This window comes from Onychomys torridus, chromosome 12 (assembly GCF_903995425.1).
Source record: "Onychomys torridus chromosome 12, mOncTor1.1, whole genome shotgun sequence".
Classification (NCBI taxonomy): Eukaryota; Metazoa; Chordata; class Mammalia; order Rodentia; family Cricetidae; genus Onychomys; species Onychomys torridus.
This window is the reverse complement of record NC_050454.1, coordinates 23,647,789-23,668,652: the sequence shown is the minus strand read 5'-3', so window position 1 is coordinate 23,668,652 and position 20,864 is coordinate 23,647,789. Positions and strand designations below refer to the sequence as shown.

The 20,864-nt window shown below is 41.2% G+C and overlaps 1 protein-coding gene across 2 annotated transcripts in view; it reads right to left on the bottom strand.

Moving 5' to 3' along the window:
- Nucleotides 1-20,497, bottom strand: part of Ccdc191 (coiled-coil domain containing 191) — a 64,761-nt gene extending 44,264 nt beyond the window's left edge. For both annotated transcript variants that reach the window (XM_036204018.1, XM_036204019.1), the window contains exons 1-7: nucleotides 20,354-20,497; nucleotides 18,215-18,253; nucleotides 11,665-11,806; nucleotides 7,765-7,902; nucleotides 6,331-6,509; nucleotides 4,484-4,707; nucleotides 64-214 (exon numbers count right to left, since the gene is read on the bottom strand). In XM_036204018.1, coding sequence (XP_036059911.1) covers nucleotides 64-214; nucleotides 4,484-4,707; nucleotides 6,331-6,509; nucleotides 7,765-7,902; nucleotides 11,665-11,806; nucleotides 18,215-18,253; nucleotides 20,354-20,440 — 960 coding nt within the window. In that variant the 5' untranslated portion in view covers nucleotides 20,441-20,497. The remainder of the gene's footprint in view (nucleotides 1-63; nucleotides 215-4,483; nucleotides 4,708-6,330; nucleotides 6,510-7,764; nucleotides 7,903-11,664; nucleotides 11,807-18,214; nucleotides 18,254-20,353) is intronic.
- Between the last annotated feature and the right edge of the window lie 367 nt (nucleotides 20,498-20,864).

Sequence of the window (20,864 nt, the reverse complement as noted above, 5' to 3'; positions counted from 1 at the left end):
ATGGAGCTTCCCCTCATTCATGCTACAGGATGCTGAACAGAAGAGAGGCACCGCAATTCTCACCTGGTGATTTTCCTTGAAAGTCTGGATTAATATCTCTCTCAGTTTTCTTTTTCTTTCTTTTGCAACTTTTTCCTCACTCAGATGAATGTGAGCACTCTCCACCATTTTTTCTTCTGGATTCCTCTCAGAATCTTCTTGCCTTTTTTTCTCTCTATTAGTAACAATTTTTAAAATAATCATTAAAGTTAATAATGAGTAATTACAGTCTACTGTATTAGAATGAATGATCACTGAACATTCCAGAGTAAGATGACTTAAAAAAAAATGTAAACAGAATAAAATTATGAAGTACTTTGACAACAGCGCTGTAGATGCTTCAACGGAGCATTTCTATTACATTACCACCGAGCTATATACACTGATCAAAGTCTGTCAATACCTATAAAGTACTCTGTAATGTAGACGTAAGCTTTATTTTTCCTACTAAAAAACAGTGTGTGTGTGTGTGAGAGAGACAGAGACAGAGACAGAGAGACAGAGAGAGAGAGAGAGAGAGAGAACAACGCTGAAGGCGTTGGTTCTCTTGCACTTTATTTTGAGTCAGGGCCTCTCTTGTTTCTTATTCAGGGTATCTGTCTTGTCTTTGGTCCCCATCTTGCTGTAGGAGTTCTGGGATTAGAAATATCAATTATGAGTCTTTTCTCTCAAATACTATAAAAACTTTTCTTTAGGACAAGGTATTAAAGTCTTTTTTATCTCCCCCCTACCTTGTAAGACTTTTATGCAAATGTTTTAATCCTCCCCATCCAGTAAAGCTTTTGTGTAAAGGTTTTAAACAAAGGTTTTACTGGATGGGGAATAAGATTGTGAAGCTGGACTCCAGTCAATGGGGAAAAGACACAGCCACCACCTGAGTTAGAATAAAATCAAATGTACTTTTTGTTCAGTGTGTCTACTCTTCTAAGCAGACCTTCTTTCTTGACCAAGATTAGAGTTTGTCTTGCCCAGACACTTCATTTGGAGTGCTGGTCTCTTTCTACAGGATCCAGAACAACTCCCAACAGCACACAACTTTTCATTGTTTCTGGGGATTGAACTCAGGTTGTCAGGCTTGTGAAATGTATTTCCCCCAGAGCCATCTTCCCAGCCCCTACTATCTCTTCTTATTAGAGGGTTAAATGGATCCTTAAGTAAAAAAGGAATGTGTTTCCTATCATGAGCATTTATAGGTTTTCCAGAAAGAAACATTAATAGAATAAAAAATTACTAAGGAGAGAACAGAATCTAGAGAATCTTCCAGCCTTCATCTCCTCTCTCCCTGTGGGCCATCCTCCTCACTTACCAACTCAAGTGTGCTTGCTTGGAGAAGATTCCCCACCCTAAACCCCCCACCCCCCTTTTTTGAGACTGTCTCATGTAGCCCAGGCTGTCCTCCTGCCTCCACTTCCAAATGAGGAGTGACAAGCATGTGCCATTACTTTTATGAGGAGCTAGGGATCAGATCCAGGGCTTTGTGCATGTTAGGCAAGCATTCTACCAACTGAGCTACCCCCAGCTCCTAATATAGTCTTTTTATTGGAGTTAATTACAGATGTATACACATAAACCATGTACTATTAATGATGTGGAGCAAATAGTGAGGAATCCCAGATTAGCTATGAAAACTCAGGCAACCACCTAGACTTTCAGGAACTTTACAGTTGTAGAAATTCAAGTTGAGAAGAATCCAAACTATTGACACTGTGTCATTCATTTTCAAGTATCATATGGGGATATATAATATATGACTTATTGCTGATACTTGCCTGTGTCACTGATTATCTAAGGTTGATTATTTTGTATAAGTCTACTATTATTTTCAAAATTCATTTTATTTATGTATCTGTGTTAGTTTATGCCACATGCATGCAGGCGCCCTCAAAGACTCAACAAAGGCACCAGGTCCTCTGGAACTGGAGTTATAGTGGTTATGAAACACTCTGATGTGGGTACTGGGAATTGAACTCCAGTCTTCTGGAAGATCAAGAAGTACACTTAACTGTGGACCCATCTCTCTATCACCAAAGCTATTGTTTTTTCCTTTTGTAATTGATAAATCTCTTTAAGGAAATATTTTATGTAGTAAAGCAGATTCAGGATACAAATAAAAGAAAAATATCTATCAACAAAAAAACCAAAATACCAGTTCTGTAATAATATTATATTGGATGGGCCTAGTCATATCTTGTGTGTGGGGAGCATTAAATAAATACAGTTTTAGGACTTGGGATCGAGTGGCAGATTCCAAATGCAAGGCCTTTGGTGAGATGTGAGAACCACAAGTCAATAAGTAAACACATAACAGAGTTCCAGAACAGGGGTCTGAGTTTAAAATAACACCAGGATATGTAGTCATCATGAAGATAGTATCTACTTAATTGTGAAAACTGGAAAGGCAGAAGAGCCATTCATATTTCCACACAGCAATAAAACAATAACATGCCAATCCTGCTTGACTGTATAGTCATTATCTAATAATTTTATAGCATCTGTTGTTTACTCCTGTAAATAATGCTATTTTAGTTATTACTGTATAAAAAATCTTTGCATTACTGATCAGTTCTTAGGGCAGTTTTCCTAGAATTAGAATTTCCAGGTCAAAGGAAAATACCACTCGATGACTCTTTACTTATTGCCAGTTTACTGTCTGGAAAGTTCACTGTAACCACGGGTAAGACTTAACTTTGATAGGAAATGACTGGCCAGTGAACATGTGTTGAGTGCCCACTGTGAACTGAACAGAGAATCCTGCTACCATCAAATGTGACTTGTTTTCACAATTTCTTTTAGGTCAGCCTATTTTTTCAAGGCTTGGGAGCAGTCTGAAGAACAGAGTTGACCTTAGTGGGAACTCACTAAAACACTGGTGATTGCTTTCTGCAGAGAGCAGCATTTGGAGGAGGCCTGAGCCCGGCACTTGAGGGAGTGGAGCACACGTCCACTGCTGAGCTGTTTGAAACTGGGCAGAATGAGAGCAATCAAGAGCACAGGGGGACACTGTGTGGGCCGATGGGGGTGGACCGATTACCTAATGTGTCTTTCTGGCTCGCTCTCTCAGTATTAAGACATTTGAGTCACGTTGCTGGAAGATTTTTGCAGTTCATGCATCAGTGCTATTTCTCAGAACAAATACATTAGTTATTTCACCTGTGAAGCTCATTTTCTGCATGAGGATGGATAACATACTACATCCTGTGAGGGCTATTGTCATTTTCCTCTTATGTCAGATAGTCTTCTTCTCTATCAGTAAGGCAATGACTTGCTGTATGATCGTCAGAAAAGAAGACCCTAGCACAATTCACAGTAGGACAGGGGGCAATTACTACCCCACAAAAGGAATAAGGAAATATGTTCCACCTTTAAAAATCTTATGTAACCAAATAAATACAAACCAGTTACTGTGATGCCTATTAAACATGAAAAAAAATTACTAAAAATGATACTTCCCAATACAAAGAAGAGTGTGGTAAACTGGTCCACAGCTGGTGACACTGTGAACAAGTACAACTGATTTCAAAGTAATTTGGCAATGTTTCAAGAGTCACAAAAAGATCTATACCATTTAACCCACTAATTACACTCACAAGAATTTATCCTAAAGGGCAGTGGTGGTGAACACCTTTAATCCCAGCACTTGGGAGATAGAGGCAGGTGAATCTCTATAAGTTCGAGGCCAGCCTGGTCTACAAAGCAAGTTCTAGGGCAGTCAAAGCTATGCAGAGAAACCATGTCTTGAAAAAACCAAACATACACACACACACACACACACACACACACACAATATGCATATGTATATTATATGTTATATATGTAATTCAAAGGAATAACAATGCTCTAGGAATAAAGATGTCCATTGCATTATTATATTGGTAAATTTTCTAAATGATTTATTTTATTTTTAATTATGTGTATGTCAGTCTATGTGTGGGTTTATTGTGTGAGTGCAGTGGTTGTGGAGGCCAGAAGTGAGCATCAGATTCCCTGGTATTAACATTAAGAAGTGATTGTGAGTCACCTAAGGTAGGTTCTGTAAGGTGAACTCAGGTCCTCCAGAAAAATATTAAGTACTTTTCACCACTGAGCCATATCTTTAGCTCTACTGGCAAAATATTTTAAATAGCCAAAGTGCTTAGCAATATTTGTCAAGGCCATCATATGTTATGGTACAGAAATGCAGTGAGATAATACATATATTTCGGGACTCCAGGCATGTTTGGTACAGCATTAATAACAAATTAAATGTACTTGATGGTTGTAATTAAGCATGTAAGGGGATCACGACCAGGAGAAAACATGGAGAAATAAAAGTAATTTGATAAGATTGTGTTCTCTTCTTTTGTGTTTAGTGTTTGCAATGTTAGAACATTTTTAACACTTGAGAGTATTTCTGATGGGTTTGCTTAAACAGACATCCTCCACACTGCTCATCACACCGGCTTACGTTTTCCATGCTTCTTCCACGGTACGCCTCCTCTCCAGGATTTCCCTCCGCAGCTTTACCATCTCTCTCTGAATCCCCTCCTTCTCTTTCTTGGCCAGCAGAGCCTTTCTTCTCTTCTCTTCTTGCACTAGACACTGAGCCTCCAAGAAGGCTGCTTTCTTCAGGGCATTCTCCTTTCTCTGGAACTCCACTTGTTTCTCACGTTTTAAACGATTTTCTTTTACCTTAGAAAAACCACAAGTAGAATGAGTAGGCAAACACTTAGGACACATTTTGAAGTTCAGAACACAACCAGTTTGAAACATTCCCACCCAGAACCCCATTGTTTATTGGAAAATAAAGCAGTTCATTTGCTTTAAAAAAAAAAAAAAAAAAGATTTATTTATTTATTTGTTTGTTTATTTATTTATTTATTCATTATGTACACAGTGTTCTGCCTGCATGCCAGAAGAGGGCACCAGATCTCATTACAGATGGTTGAGAGCCACCATGTGGTTGCTGGGAATTGAACTCAGGACCTCTGGAAGAGCAGCCAGTACTCTTAACCTCTTGAGCCGTCTCTCCAGCCTCTGTTTGCTTCTTGGGTGAAAACCAATACAAAGTTCTACAAACAGTTAGATGAAGAGGACTCTCAGCATCTGGGAGGACCTGTGTGATGGAAAAGCTGAGTGCAAGGAAGGGGTCAGAGCCCAAGCTTTGGAGTCCTATTTAGAAATGATCTCCCATTCTCAAGTTTGTCCTGTGTATATAGAAGACTATTTTCCCCTGGGCTCTGTACATTAACAATCATTTAGGAAAACACAGCGATACATTATGGTGACTACACTCTGCAGGATAAAACAAAATCCACTGCCTTAAAGAACACTAAAAGGCTCTCCTTATTTCTATCTTTGTTTTAAGTATGCCAGGAAGTGTGGTCACATTTAGAAACCAAAAGCAAGACCTTTGTGGATAAGTCTAAATAAGCACATTCATCCTCTTCAGAACTAAGTCTTCAGCTCTTGACTCCCCTCTTATTTTTACCCCTTTTCATCCTCCAGCTGTGGCTAAGACTTACAGGCAATAGGCATATGTCTTACTGAACCTTCTCTCCTTCCTTCTATCAAACCAGAATCTACTTCTCCCCATTTTCCAACATTCCCATACTTGAATGATTTAAAACAGAGGATTTTCAAAATGTGCAATTAGAAATCTAATGCTGTAAAAAGACAGCACATACATATGTAGATATTAGAACCAATTCAGTCTTAGTCTTGGTCATATGGCAAAGGCATGGTCACTCTGAGTTCCCAAAACTCCTTTGCAAGGCCCAGAGATTGCCTTTTCCTCTATTACCTACTATTCCTTTTGGAGGAAGGAAAGTTCCCATATGCCTTTCCAATTCAAAACAGCTGAACTAGATTTAATTCAGATCTGTCCTCCTTTTCAAATTATAATCACAAAATGAGTGAATTTAGTTGTCTAGAAAAGAATTATCCTTATAATATCCAGCAGAATATTCATGATAATATATTAATGTCACCATTCAAAGACCAAATTGGAGCAAATGCAATCTACATATTTATAATCGGAAGTGCCACATTCACACTAATAAAGTTTAGTTCAGTACTCAACTGGTCAAAATCAATTACTCTAATTTTGGTTATTTCTTAAATAAATTGTTTCCTACTCTCAGTTTATGAGAATTATTTTTCTTCTGAAGTTCTTATATTTTATTTTTATTCTTCCTTACCAAACCACAGATGGCACCCTTTTCATAATAAAGCCTAAGTCTTTATTTAAGCTTATTAAATGTGTTACACAAAGACTGCTTCCTGTATCCATTTTAATTTTGTTTTCCCTCCCACCTGCTTATGTCTCATCTCCATGGTAAGACGGGGGTCCTTCTGCTGCCTCTTGCCTTGGTTTTCCTTCCTCCCAAGCTCTTCCACCATTGCAGCATCCACCACCTCTTTATGGAGCAGATGCTCTATAAATTTCTGAGCAGTGGCATTCTCCTCTTCTTCCTCCAAATAGCCACATAAATCTGGGAGTAAAAAACAACAAAAGAGGAATTAAAAAATAATATTTGTATTTACATAAGGATTCTGAACAATACAAAGCTGAGATGGTTTTGACAAGTAGAACTAATAATGCCAGTTGGCTGAGTGTGACCTTCAGGAATCCCCTTCAGATAAAAGGGGAAGCTCCATTCATCAGGAATTGCCCTCACCCACATCACTAAGAACCTCTTCACAACCAGATCTAAAACCTAAACAACCTCAAAAACTTTCTTGCTTCAAAACAATTGAAGCCCAGGATATAGCTCAGTGGTGCAGCTCTTACCCTAGCATGAGTTAGCTTGCAGCCCTGGCTTTCATCCATTTTCTTTTACTAGGAGCTGTAGAATGGCTATCCTGTGGGTACATTTTAGGAAATTGTCCAACTGCCATCCAAAGTGGAATGCAACTTTACATCCCACCAGCTCCCAGCTCTCCCATCCTTACCCATGCTGGGCACGGCCAGTCTTTTAACTCCAAGCCATTTGAACAGTAGTGAGGTAGTAACTCAGTGTAGGTTTAGTGTGTGTTTGCCCAATGACTACGGACACTGATCAGTTAGACTAGGTGACTTAGTTTTCTAGCTTTCAGAGCTCATGACTGATGCCCTAGCAGGGGACTTTTGTGGAGTCTTAACAAGAGGGAGGCCATCGGCTGCATTCACCAAACCTGTCTGAATCAGGTGTGGGAAGCTGCCCTAAAAGAACCATGTTATCCTATCCTCAGAGGAAAACAAAAAGAAAATTAAAAAAAACCCAAACCTTTAAGGTACAAAAGAGGACCCCTTATAAGTCTGTTATTTATTTGTGTGGCAATTTGTACAAAAGAGGAAAAGAATGGAAAAATCCTGAGAAGAGAAATAGCCTCTCTTATATGTGAAAATGAATCAAAACATAAGAAGCATTTTATAATTATAAAATGATATGTGAATGTTTAAGTGTGTTCTCTGTCAAAGTAAATAGTTATCTAATGATATATGGGCCAGAGATACTTTTAATTGCTATATAAATTCATAGGCAAAATAATAAATAATAGAATATTTTAATTTTAAAAAGCAATAGGAGCTTACTAACTAAGGATACAGCAAAGGAGATTTATACTCAATCAAGAAAAATTAAACTCACAAACATAAACCAAACATACATAAGCTAAATGTATCATTTATTATTTAAAACAATAAAAAACACTTCTTGGAAACATTCATTATATGTTAATGCTTAGTAGAACCAGATAAGTTCTTACCATCAAACTTGTCATACTTCAAATGGCCATGGGCATCTGGCACAGGAGGGCTGCTTGGCACAGTCCCTTCCCCTTCTCCATCACTTGCTAATTCGTGTTGAAGTTTGCTGTCTAGCCAGTCATTGACTAGTTCCTGAGCTATCAGTAGAACAACATCTTTTAGTATTTCAGTGATTTACGGGCTTCCTCTATTTGCTGTTTTCATTCATTCACTCATACGTTATTCATTCATTCATTCATTCATTCTTACTTGAACACTCATGTGACAAGTATTATTTTAGGTATTAGAAATGTACTAGGGAACAAAACTGGAAAGAGAAATGTTACCACCATGAAGCTAATAGTCTAATCAAGGGAAACAGACAAAACAAATAAATAAGATAAAACAACACAGGGAAACAAGAGATGGAGACAAAGTGCTGTGGTTTTAAATTGGGTGGTCAACAGAAGATACCCAAGCAAAGGAGGGGAGTGAGCGAGCCATACAGATATAGAAGGAAATGCTGTACCGTGCAGGGGGAGAGCAAGCTCAGGCCCTACTGCATGAGTGTCCCGAGGGCTGTGTGAGTAATTAGGAGGGCAGTGTGGCTGGAGAACTGAGGGACAGAGAGACGAGATGGAAGAGGTGGCTTATAGGTCAGGCTGAGTGCAGTGGTTACCAACGAGGGGGATCTTGCCTCTCATTTGAAATAGTCACTTTTGGTTCTCACAAGGAAGGCAAGTGATAACAGTGTCCAATGTGTCGAGGCTAGGATGCTGCTAAACACCCTGTTCACACACTTATACACGACAAAAAATACTCTGGTCACAAATGTATGAGGTCCTGAGGCTAAAACCTTTTTGTTTAAAGTCCTAACCTCATTCTAAGTACTCTGAGTACTACTCTAAGCATGAGAAGCCACAGTAGGGTTCTGAGTAAAAAGCACCTCCCCCATTTTGAGACTGGATCTTATTGTGTAGCTCTGGCCGAAAGAGACCCACCTGCCTCTGTCTCTGTAGTACTGGGATTAAAAGTGTATGCTACTATACCTGACTTTTGTTTTTTAATTACTTATTGTTATGATTATCTCATAGTTCTGATTACCTAGGTATTTCTATATATTAAGTGAAGTCAAGAAATGTCAAGTATAGACAGACTAGAAGAACACAAATGATAATAGTGGCCCTTTGTCTGTAGTGCCATTCTCCAGTCGTAGTTACCTAAGTCAACTAAGGTCCCAAAACATCACATGGGAAAATCCAGAAGTACTAAGTTCTGGCTTGCACTCAGTTGCAACAGTGTAAGGAAACGGTGTTCTGTCCTATGCCAGTCCGCCTGAGATACGAGTTGTTCCTTGTCCAGCACATGCACACCGGACACGCTGGCTGCTGTTAGGGAAGAGATTAGTTACCCTCTCAGTCATCAGACTGATTGCCGTCACAATAATGGAGCGGCAGGGTTCCGGGACCCTCTAATAACAGCCCAGTGCTGTCTCCATGCTTCTGTCATTCACCCCACTTCATCACATCACTCAGGCACCGTATCATCACACATCATCACAAGAATGATGGTGAGTACAGTGTAAGAAGGTATTTTAAGAGAGATGACATCCACATAAGTCATAGTACTTCTTATAATTGGTTTTATTCTTTTATTACCAATCTCTGTGACTAATTTATGAAGTAAATTTTATCATGAGTGTATAACTATATGAAACAATACTGTAGGGCTTGGCATGGTCTGCAGTTTCAGGTATCCACTGGGGGTCATGGAAGGAAACTAGGTATAACAAATATGACAATTATTAACCCATGTACAACAAGGTGCACCTTTATATGTATAATCTTTAGGTAAACCAGTTGGGTTTATTAAATGCCACTCACAGTAAGGGCTTACTAGGAAGCACTAAGAGAACCAAGAAAGAGCACTTCCTTTGGAAGTTATCCTATACAGCTCCTCCCGTTGGTCGGGGAGGGTAAGCAGAAGGCAGAGATTTTCACAGTATGTCCCCACAGCACTAGTAATGGTCGACTATTAATGGAGCAGAAGAGAACAAAAACAGACCTTTGTAAAGCATGCTCTGCCCAGACAACAGCATGGCTGGTCTGGACTAGTAGTTTCTCAGGACAGTAGGTGTTGTTGTAGGGATAAAATACCTCTCGCCACCGAAAAAAGTCCACGGGCTAGAAAGCTTGGGGAATGGAGCAAGACAACATTTCTTTCAACTATGGGGTTCCTGAGGGCTCTTAAAGTGTATCATGTGTGGCTACTGGGTGGAAGGTAGGGTGGGCAAGACTTACAGCACAGATCCCCTCTATTTCTGGAACTACCAACCACCTGAGACTAATAACTATCACTTCTCTCCCAAACCCTCCAGCAGCTTCCCACTGCTTACTTTCCCCATCATGCCCCGCCCCCAAACAGTACATTCTTCCTATCTTTAAATCCAGGCCCTTATACTTCCGGGGCCCCTCCTATTATAATCAGAGTAAGTTCTTGCCCAGGCCAATAATGCCCTATGTGATGGGTCTCCTGCTCCCTCCTTCATGCTCATGTCTACTGGGAGCACCAGCTCAGAGGCTTTCCTTCAGCTCCTCATGTACTTCAAGCTTGTCTATAGCCTAAGCTCTTGCCCTCCATCTGGGATGCTTTGCTAAGATCACTCCCTGATAATTTGTTTTTAATTCTCTTCATCCCCACACTAGTGTGCTTACTCCATGAAAGCACAGCTTTGCTTTCCTTGTTCCTAATCAAAACTTCTAGTGCCTAGTATAGTGGAGCAAGACTTTAATATGCATGCACCGAATAGATGAAAAGATAGATGAAATAATCCAAACAGAAGCTGGCTTGCAGCGCACAGAACTCGGACTTTCCCGCTTCCCTGGAGATGCTCCTTCCCGGTGTCCTTTGCAGGTTCCACCCTCTTGAATCTCTTGAATCCCTAGGTGGTACAGTTCTTCAGTAATCAAGATGTGGAATTCCAAATGGAGGGAGTTTTGAGGGGACAAGGCAGTTGAAACAGTTTTAGCGCCTCGTTACAAGGAACTGGACTGGTCTATAAACTCAAGGTCTATTCATTGGTAGAATACCAGATCCAATCAATGTGCCACCATCCGTGCCACAGGACCAATGCCTTACACCACTCACCAGTTAACCATACATCAAACTGCTTCTGCCAGAGGCTGCTTCAAGTGTAAGAAACAGTGTGGGCTTTAAATACAGCCTGGTGGGGCTGGGGAGATGGCTCCGAGTTAAAAGAATCGGTTGTTCTTGCAAGAGACCCAAGTTCAGTTCCTAGCAGCCACACCAGCGGCTCACAAGCACCTGTGTCTCCAGCTCCAGGGAACCTGATTGCCTTTGGCCTCCTCCAGCATCTTCATAAACTTGCAGACACCAGGATGAAGACACAGACACACACACACAGACACACACAGACACACACACACAGACACACACACACACACACACACACACACACACACACACACACACACACACACACACACACACATTCACACACACACAGAGCCATTTACAGATGGCCTTATATGTAGTAATGGAGTTAACTCCAGGATAAGCAGCTCAGAGTAGTAGAGAAGAAAGGCTAAGTGCGAGGGTAAGAGCAGCTCTGACGCCAGGCTTTGCAGTGAGTGCTGAGCTATGCTTTAAGAACTGCTAACATGGGGCTGGAGAGATGGCTCAGTGGTTAAGAGCACTGGCTGCTCTTCCTGAGGTCCTGAGTTCAATTCCCAGCAACCACATGGTGGCTCACAACCATCAGTAATGAGATCTGACACACAGGCAGAACACTGTATACATAATAAATAAATCTAAAAAAATTTATAAAATAAAAAAAAAAAAAGAACTGCTAACCTCACACCGGCAAACGCACCCCGACACTGGCAAACGCACCCTCTCACCTTCTTCGTAGACATCATCATGATACTCTGTTTGCTCGCATGTTCCCAGATCTACTGCATGTCGCCACAGCCTTCCAGGTAAATCTGCATTTCTGGTAGAATATGTATTTGAAATGGCAAATTCTGAAGCTTTCTCCACTCTCTTCAAAATAACAGAAAAAAAAAAAAAAGAGAAAGAAATCCATCAGATGATAATAACCTTGCTCGTGGCTACAGAATTCCAGAAGCTGCTTTTCTAACAACTAGTACAATTCTTTAATTTTCCCATTCTGGTTGGAACTCTAGGCAATTTTAGTTTTGTATGTAATGTCGAATTAATTGCAGCAGCTCATCCAGTTCTAGCCAGCATTCCCGGTGTTTATAAGAATGTTGTTTAGGCTTAGCTAAGTGGAAAACAGGGTTGATCTGAGGTGCTGGCACACAGGCCTAACAACCTGAGCTTCAGCCCCACACCCCACAAGGTGGCAGGAGAGAACTGACCTCCACACATGTGCCACTGCATGTGTACACCTACACACACACACACACACACACACACACACACACACACTAAATAAAATGAATATTTATTTTTATTAGCATGTATTAATTGTCAAAAATAGTGATTTCATTATGACACATTTATACATATGTCACATACTTTGATCACATCCTATTACCTCTTTTGTTCCCCTTTGGGTAATTTTTGTTTAAGGCATAGGCAATGGGATCTTGAACCCTGAATACTTAATTTGGAACAAACATTTGATATCAATTTCTGTGCCACTGGGGCTTGTCAGTAAACAGGAACCACCGGCTGACTCCTCAAATTACTATAGCTAAAAGGGACCACCACTGTGCATTAGGCAAACCACAGGTTCAATAAAATTGAGATAGACAGCCACCACTGCAGTCACCTGGACTGTTTTTAACTCAACAAGAGTTTAATAAAAACATGACCAAATTCATGGGATGGGGGAAAGGAATGATGGAGCTGAGCAGAGCATCTTGGACTTTGGACAGAGTGGGGAACATTTTACTTCACAGGCGAACCCCCTGTACCTGTGTCCCCAGGAGCCTGCATTCTCTCGTTCTTACTGAGTGCTCACCCTTCAGACTAGCACTGACAAATGGCAACTCATGAGTTAGTTCTTCAGGTGAAAACTCTGGAGCCTCCATAACCCAAAATCGGTTTCTCTGGCTCTCTCTCCCTCCCTCCCTCCCTTCCTTGCTCTTTCCCTCTCCCTTCTTCCCTCTATTTTCAAAATACATTCATAAACAGACCCCTTCACGTCATCTCCACAGCTGTCACCTCAGTCCAAGGAATGAGTTTCCTAACAGCTTCTCTGCAATAGCCTTCACAGCAGCAAATGGTGTCTTTCAAAGGAAGCCACATCATAAAACACCTACATATTTCCTTTAGAATTAAGATAAGTCCTTACAGTGTGCTTCAAGGTCCTGAGCCTCTAACCCCTTTGGGAGCTAGCTCTCCATCTCACCAGCTCACTTTGTGTCAACCACACTGACCCCTTTGTAGGTCCATTCTCAAATACTATACTCCAGGGGTGTTACCACATCAAGGCCTCAGTAATGACAAGCCCTGTCTGCACACCTCTCTCACCAATACCAAGATCACTGCAGGATTTGCTCAAAGGCAACTTCCCAGCAGGTCTTCTCTACAACCTTGTAACCTCCTGCTCTTGATTCTCTTCTCTCTCCTCCGACTCTGGGTCTTTTATCAGTTTACAACACACCTTCTCTCTTATAGCCTCCAGATAGAACATCAGCAGAAATTGTCTTCTTTTTCACATGAAGCCCTAGCAATCAGATTCTTGCCAGGACTCGGTCAGTGCCCAAGAAACATTTTGTAAAGGAAGAAATAACTTAGAGATTTACTCAAAGATGCTGCACTACCTGCTTACAAGCATTCCTGACCTAGTTTGGAAATGACCTTGCCTCTTGCCCTTGGTGGAAAGCTTGGTAATAACTTTGCAAAAACTTGCCATAGGGTGAGTTGCCTGTGTTGGGTTTTGGATGTCATGGGAAGAGTAAAGTTTCAAAGTCCAGGATAAAATCTGGACATAGGAAGGGCCGGAGGTGGGAGGAGGTGCTATAAGATAGAAAAACAAAACCTGATCCCCCTCAGAGTAGAGTTAGAGACACCAGGTCACTCTACAGAGGCTGTTCCCCATGTTACTTCTCCGAGTCCATGGGCTATCTGGATTTATGTTATGACACCAACCAGTGAATGCATTGACTATCATTCTGTCGGCATAGGTCTACCCTTTAGGTTCCTGAGTTCTAAGAAAAATGACTCTATATATACTGCTTGTGCTTGTGTATACACATGTGCAAACCCCCCCCAAAACAAACAAACAAACAAACAAAACACAGGTAAAGTTATCAACTTTAATTTTAAGCTAACATAAAAGACAAAGAAACAACAGATTTATAGACTTGATTTAATTCTTTAGACTATGAATACAAGAGATAACCATATGATATGTCATTTCTTTGAAAATTTGCATAGGTTTAAAAAAACTTTCTATCACATACATTTATTTCATTTTCACTTATGTGTATGGAGGGAGGTCAAAGGACAACTTGCAGGAGTCAGTTCTCTCCTGCAATGGGTCCCAGGAATCAAACTCGGGTGGTTAAGGCTTGGTGGCAAGTGCCTTTGCCCCACGGGCCATCTCTCCAGCCCTTATAGGTTCTTAATAGAAGATGGTAGAGAGCTCGGGAAGTATGAGAAAAACTAGTTCTGATACTAGGTAAAGGGTCTAGAAATGACAACTAAATAAAAAGAAACCTTTGTTCAGTTCCTACAAAGCAAGTGTTTAAAATACCTATCAGACCACACTAAAGATTAGAATAATGTCTTCAGGACTTCATCTTCAAATATTATCTCCTCCCCCACAGAATGAATACGTAAGAGCTAAGAGGGGTCTAGTCTACATCTCAGTAACTTGTGTCCACTTATCATCTTGTTCTTTCATTAAGTCTCGGTGGGAGACTAGCTCTGTTCCCAGCAACCTAGTGAACATTACAGGGAAACAAACATAAATGTTTCATTCTTAGAAAGTTCAAGTTTTTGCTTTTGGTTCCACACGCCATCTGCATAGTAAGCCATTCAAGAGCGGTTCTAAAGTAAGACAGAGTGATTTAAAAATAAGCTCTGTGTGTGTGTGTGTGTGTGTGTGTGTGTGTGTGTGTGTGTACCTGTGTGTGTAGGACAGAGAACAACCCTGGGTATTCGTCTTCTTTCACTGGCTTGGAGCCACCAATGAGGCTATGCTGGATGGTCAGAGGTCCCCTAGGGTCCACCTGTCTCTGCTTCCCTAGCTGGAATTACAATGCCAGCATGTCTGGCCTTTTATAAGGATTCTGGCAATCTAACTCAGGTTCTCATGCTTACAATACACACGCTTTAATGACTGAGCTATCTCTCCAGCCCTAAGAAGAAGCTTATTAGTAACTATGTTGTATGAAAGCTCCTTTACAAAATACTATTTCAGATATTCCTATAGCCTTATGCATATTCTTCATATCTCACAGACCATCATAGATGGTGGAAATTGACCACAACATGACCCTTCATTTCCTTAAGATTAGATGATTCAAACAGGAGTTTAACACATCCTCATATATGTATGTTTTATATAGTTTTGAAAGTGCCAATTCTGTTAAAAGTCACTCTTTATAAAAATCAAGCATTTGACATTTTATTAATAAATGTGTGTAACATAATTCTAACGGAAACTATTCAGGGGTGGGGTTAGGTTGCTGAAGTGGGTGTGAGGCATCTAAAGCTGAGTTGTATGGAGAGGATCAGGTCTCAGAGATGACAGATATCCCAGGCTGGGGCATCAGCAGGAATAAAGCAGAGGGAGGACCTGCTTGACAGAGGGGAAGGAGAAAGACATGGGGGGAGAGGAGACATGCAGAGAGTCAGAATACGGACTGTTTCCGATAACTGATAGAGTCAGACTGACAGAGGACCTGAGATGCCCACCTGGAAGAGACAGTTTCATCCGCAGCACACAGAACCCATGTTTAGAAAGCTCAGTCAAGCAAGAGGGGGTACTGGAGAAGGATGAGAACCATGGAGTACAGCATTTAGTGCTGGCCACGCACCTGCCCATGCTAAGTGACTTCTCCATCTCTGTGGATGCTTGCTAGCATCTCAGGCTCAAGGTCTGCTGGACCTTCTGCTTTCCCACAATTCTACTTTAGCAACCCACCTCACCTGCACCATGCTGTACAGGACCCAATCATGTCTGTTAGTCATTGCCAGCCATTCTCTCCTCCACAGCTGTAAGACTTTGAAAGAATACCTTCTCTTCCTTCCTGCTCATGTGGATATTCAGCTACTGTCTTACTCCTAAATCCCTGTCCCTTTACTTTTGCAGTGATAATCCCATGCTTGGATCCATTTAATCTACCAATTTTCTTTGTACCATAAAAATTATGGTTACTGGGGTTGGGGATTTAGCTCAGTGGTAAAGCGCTTGCCTAGCAAGTGCAAGGCTCTGGGTTCGATCCTCAGCTCAAAAAAACAAAACAAAACAAAACAAAACCCCCAAAAAAACATGGTTACTGACTTCAGCTAAATCTGTGACACGACTGAGCAACCTTCCTTTTCTGTTCTCAAGAGAGGCCTTTCTCTATCTTCACCGTCCTCCCCCTGAACAAAGTCTCACTGGTTTTGAAAGGGTGGGCAGGAGAAAAGACGGCAGCTACTCAGAGTATACCCAGAGTTATTATGGAATAAAATCAGAAAGAAAAAAAGGCAGAGATCAGAGGGGTAATAGGAGGAGCTAGAGAAAACAGTCCAGTGGACTTAGATAATGGGGTCGAGGGTGTCTAAAATACAGATGCCAAAGCTATCAAATTAAATTGGAGACATTTGATGGCTATCAGAAGATGACTGGATTTGGTGAGGAACTCATTTCTAGTAACAGTTTCTGTGAAATGGAAAGTGAAATAAATGGACTCTGTGTGTGTGTGTGTGTGTGTGTGTGTGTGTGTGTGTGTGTGTGTTACAGAAATAGAAAGTAAGCAATAATAATTATGACAAGAGAGAATAATGAAAGTATAAAAGCCAAGAGACATAGATATAGATATAGATATCAGATAAGAAAATAAAATCATTCTATAATCAGAAAAGACTGCAGGGTCATATAAAAACTTATTGATTTTTCAAGATGGGAAATTTGAAGGCAGGATAGAAAAAAGCCAGCACAGAAGATTTAGAGGAATGATGAAACTCTGAGTCCAGCTTGCTGACAGCTGTATGAAGGAGGAAAATCATAGAAACAAGACAAAATGGAATCTTATCCTTGAGTTCTCATTAAATCTCCCCCTCTGAAAGAGGTGGTAAATAGGCGAGTGATTAAGTCGTGCAGGAACTCAATAGTGGGACTCTGGACATTAACACGCAAGCTAGGTTTACTAGAGGTGAAGTGATCTTCCAGGGGCTGGCATTCATGGTGTGATCTCTTTTAGCCATCTTTTGAGACAGGGCTCCTGCAATGGCCAGGAAGTCCTCTCTAGCCCCATCTACATTAATGCCTCCACCATATGCTTCCCTTATACCTCTAATTCTCTTACCATCTTTAAGTGGGGGATTTATGCTCCACTGGGATATAAACTCTGGCCCGTGTCTCATTTTAGCTCTGGTACTCAACATACCGAGCTTCTATTTGGTAGGCACTTAGCAAATAACAGCAAAATGAATAAATAGCTAAAGAAAATATTACAGCTATCCTGGGATCTATCTGGCCTGGTGCCCACAATGCCTGTCAACTTAGATATAACATTTGTTCAAAATACTATCAAATAGAATATTGTCTCAGGAAAATACCACATGATTTTGAACTACATGCTACACAAACTGATTACAATGGATTGCTAAGTCGACACTCAGAGGTACGCCCCTGAAGTGTTTGAAAGGCACTTTCAATTCAAATGGTACCTAAATAAACATTTCATGACTGGAAGATATCATAGGTCAGGAAGTCATTTGTAACAACAGTTTCTATGGGGGGTTATCTAACCCAACTCCCTCCTAATGGATGTTCAAACATATTCTTCATTAGTTGAACATTAAGTGAAAATTTAGAGTTTACTCCAGTTCTCCCAGGGATGGAATACATGTCTCTTTATGAAAACTCTCATTCCATTTTTGGATTGTTCTAGACAGAGAATTCTGGTGATAGCCATGTAGCTTTTGCCAATGGGTCCCCATACTAAAGCAACTACAGAATAGTCTTCCCTGTGTCTGAAGAAGGCTACAGCATTCTCTCCAGTACCTCTCTTTTCTTACTCCTTTGGCCTCTTCATGTGATACCCGTACAAGATGAAAGGCATATCTATCCATGTGTTTTCTCATCATTTGTATTTAAGATCTCTCATGAAAACCAAGAGAATAATACAAGATGTTAAAAAGTATAAAGTGGAGGTAACATGTATGACCATGAGAATAACAACAGTCATGCACATGCACATTGAAGATCTGTCATTATGTCTGACTCTCACAGCTTTCTACCCTGATTTTGAAATGTCTTACCTTAATCCAGTGCCCCACATTGTCAGGGTCAAATGCAGACTGTAGAAAATAGATACGAAGTATTAATGCACAGCAATCGCTTTATCAACATTACTATTTTAAGCAGTCTTTCCCACTAAGGCATATGGAAAGATATCATTTATCCTTTCTTCCAAACTTCTCATTGGCAAGTTCAGCACTAACTAGCAATGAAAGCTCACTAAACCACAGTAGAAGAAACAGGAAGCCTTGTTGTCTGGGACACCCTTAGTACTTCTTGTCTAGCCCACCCTGAGACTGGAATGTAACTGATCAGCAGTCTAAGCATCAGTACTTTTTTTTTTTAAGTTCACCAGGGCTAAGAGTCAATGTACAGAAATACTAGATGTAATACTTCTCGTGAAACCCATACTAACACTGGTGAATTCACCTCTCTCTATAATTTCCTGCTTAAAGACTGTTCTGGTCCTTTCTTTCCTGTTTGCAGAAGTAGCCAGGTGCCTTCCTGTCCTTCTTACACCTGAGATAATGTATGGTCCACCAAGAGTTGGGAGGTCTAGGACAGAATCATATTATTCAAGTTCTACTGTTGCACCAAGCATGTAATGAAGAAAATTAATCTCTACCCAGATAAGATATTAATCTGAAATGAGAACTCAGACCTCAAGGAGCCTCCTCTCTATTCCCTGTGACTCCCAGAAATTGACAGGACTCTAATAATCATTGGGCACACAGGGGTATTTGCTTTGAAGAAAAATTCAGGTCTTTAAAAATAAAAATGATGGGACAGCAAACTAACTGGCACATGGAAGTTGGTGGGAAAGGCATACTATTCTCCTTCACTTACCTAACACCTCACCTTCAGCTCACCTTACACACAGTTAATGCAGCTGTTCTGCTGGATAACGTTGTCGCTGCAACAAAGAAAGAGCTGATCCTATTCAAACACAGTTGAACTGCAAGGCGCGCTTGTGTTTTTACTTTCTTTATCCTCTAGACAGTAATAATGAGCGCCATCAGCAAAAAAAAAAAAAAAAAAAAAAAAAAATCCTTCTTTTTGTAGTTCTAAGTTGTCCCAAATTTGTGTTACCTTTCATCATCAAATCTATATTCATAGGCTATTTTGGGCCCCATCTATTATGCAACTGATACTTTGCAGTTGGAGCAACCTCAGTTCCCACTCTCTAATGCTCTAGCCTATGCCCTCTAGTATCAGGGGCATGATTTCAGTAAGTGGAATGTGCCCCGTGTCCAGAGTTTCTATATTTAGGATAACCCACAAGAATGATTGCCTGGGGCCCCCCACAAAAGCCACACATCTAGAGGGCTGTTTTTCTTTTTCAAGGAAAGTATAACCAGGGGTGAAAACAGCTGGTGACGCTACTCTGCAGCGGGAAGTTGAATCCTCTGTTTCAATATGCTCATTTACATTTAAAGTATTTATTTTTGTGACTGCGAAAGAGGTATTCTGGAAGGCACACTTGGTAGACGGACTTTGCACATGTCACTTTTGTATGTTCCTAGTTTAAAACGGCGCTGTGTTGTTTTGTTTTGTTTTGTTTTTTTTCTTTTCTTTTTTCTTTTTTTCCCCCATGCCTTCAGGAGCTAGTGGACAGAAGAGGTACAGATAAAGGAAGTATCTATCTTTGAATGCTGGTGGAATTTAGAAATAACCATAAGGATAAAGTACTGAGCTATAGCCACTTGGACTTCTGGGTTCATTCTCACTATCTGATGTAAAATTGGAAAGGGGGTGGGGGATGTAAGAGATACTAGCAGATAATTTAATGTGATTTTTTTTTTCCTTTCAAAGATCCCTTACCTAATATGGGTTGTATTATGCGGAAAGTATATCCTAAAATTGGTGTAAGAGGTAAGGATTAGGGGCAAATTCCCCTCACCCTAATGGGCACCAGTAGATCTCTCCGCTTAGATAGGAACAACCTTTACAGGTTACTGCCCACCAGAGTAGTGAGTACACAGACCCTAAATCTCCTAGAACCACGCCCTTCAGGGCTGTGTTGTTTCTAGGGCAGTAATGGCCAGGTAAGGATGCCCCCGGGGGAAGAGTGAGGAAGCGCAGGGCGGGAAGCGCTGGCTTCACGACTGTGTGGCGCCTGGGGCTGGCCCAGGTTCCTGAAAGCTTCCGATTGGGATCACCTTGGGATTCAGCTTCCTTGAGATCCGTTTCCAGCGACTCAGCTCCATCCTCTTCTTCGAGGACCTTTCCTGGGACGCCAGCAGCATTTTTTCAGGCTCAGGCCTAGACTTCGGCCACAACAGTGACAATTGCTCCTCCTCCCAGGCAGCATTCGGGTGGTGCTGGGAGTTGTGGTTCCACCACCTACCAGTTAGACAGGGGTCGGACATTCCGGAACTACTCCTCCCAGGAGGCATTGCGCAGGCAGCTCTCATTGCCCAGTTACCATGGCATCGGTGGGGCTCTCCGGGCTTGCTTTAGCAGGGCCTTTGCCTATGTCTGGCGCTTGGTGATGACGCAGAACCTCCTGATTGGCTCTGCCGCGGAGGCGGTGGTTCAGTGGGCCGCGAGTTCTGAGAGCGGAACACGTGTTATCTCCTGCAAGGAGTTGAAGGGTCCTGGCGGTACAGAGTGTTGTAATCTGCGGGTGAGTGTCTTCTTTTCCTTGATGGAGGCGGGTGAGTCGTGCCC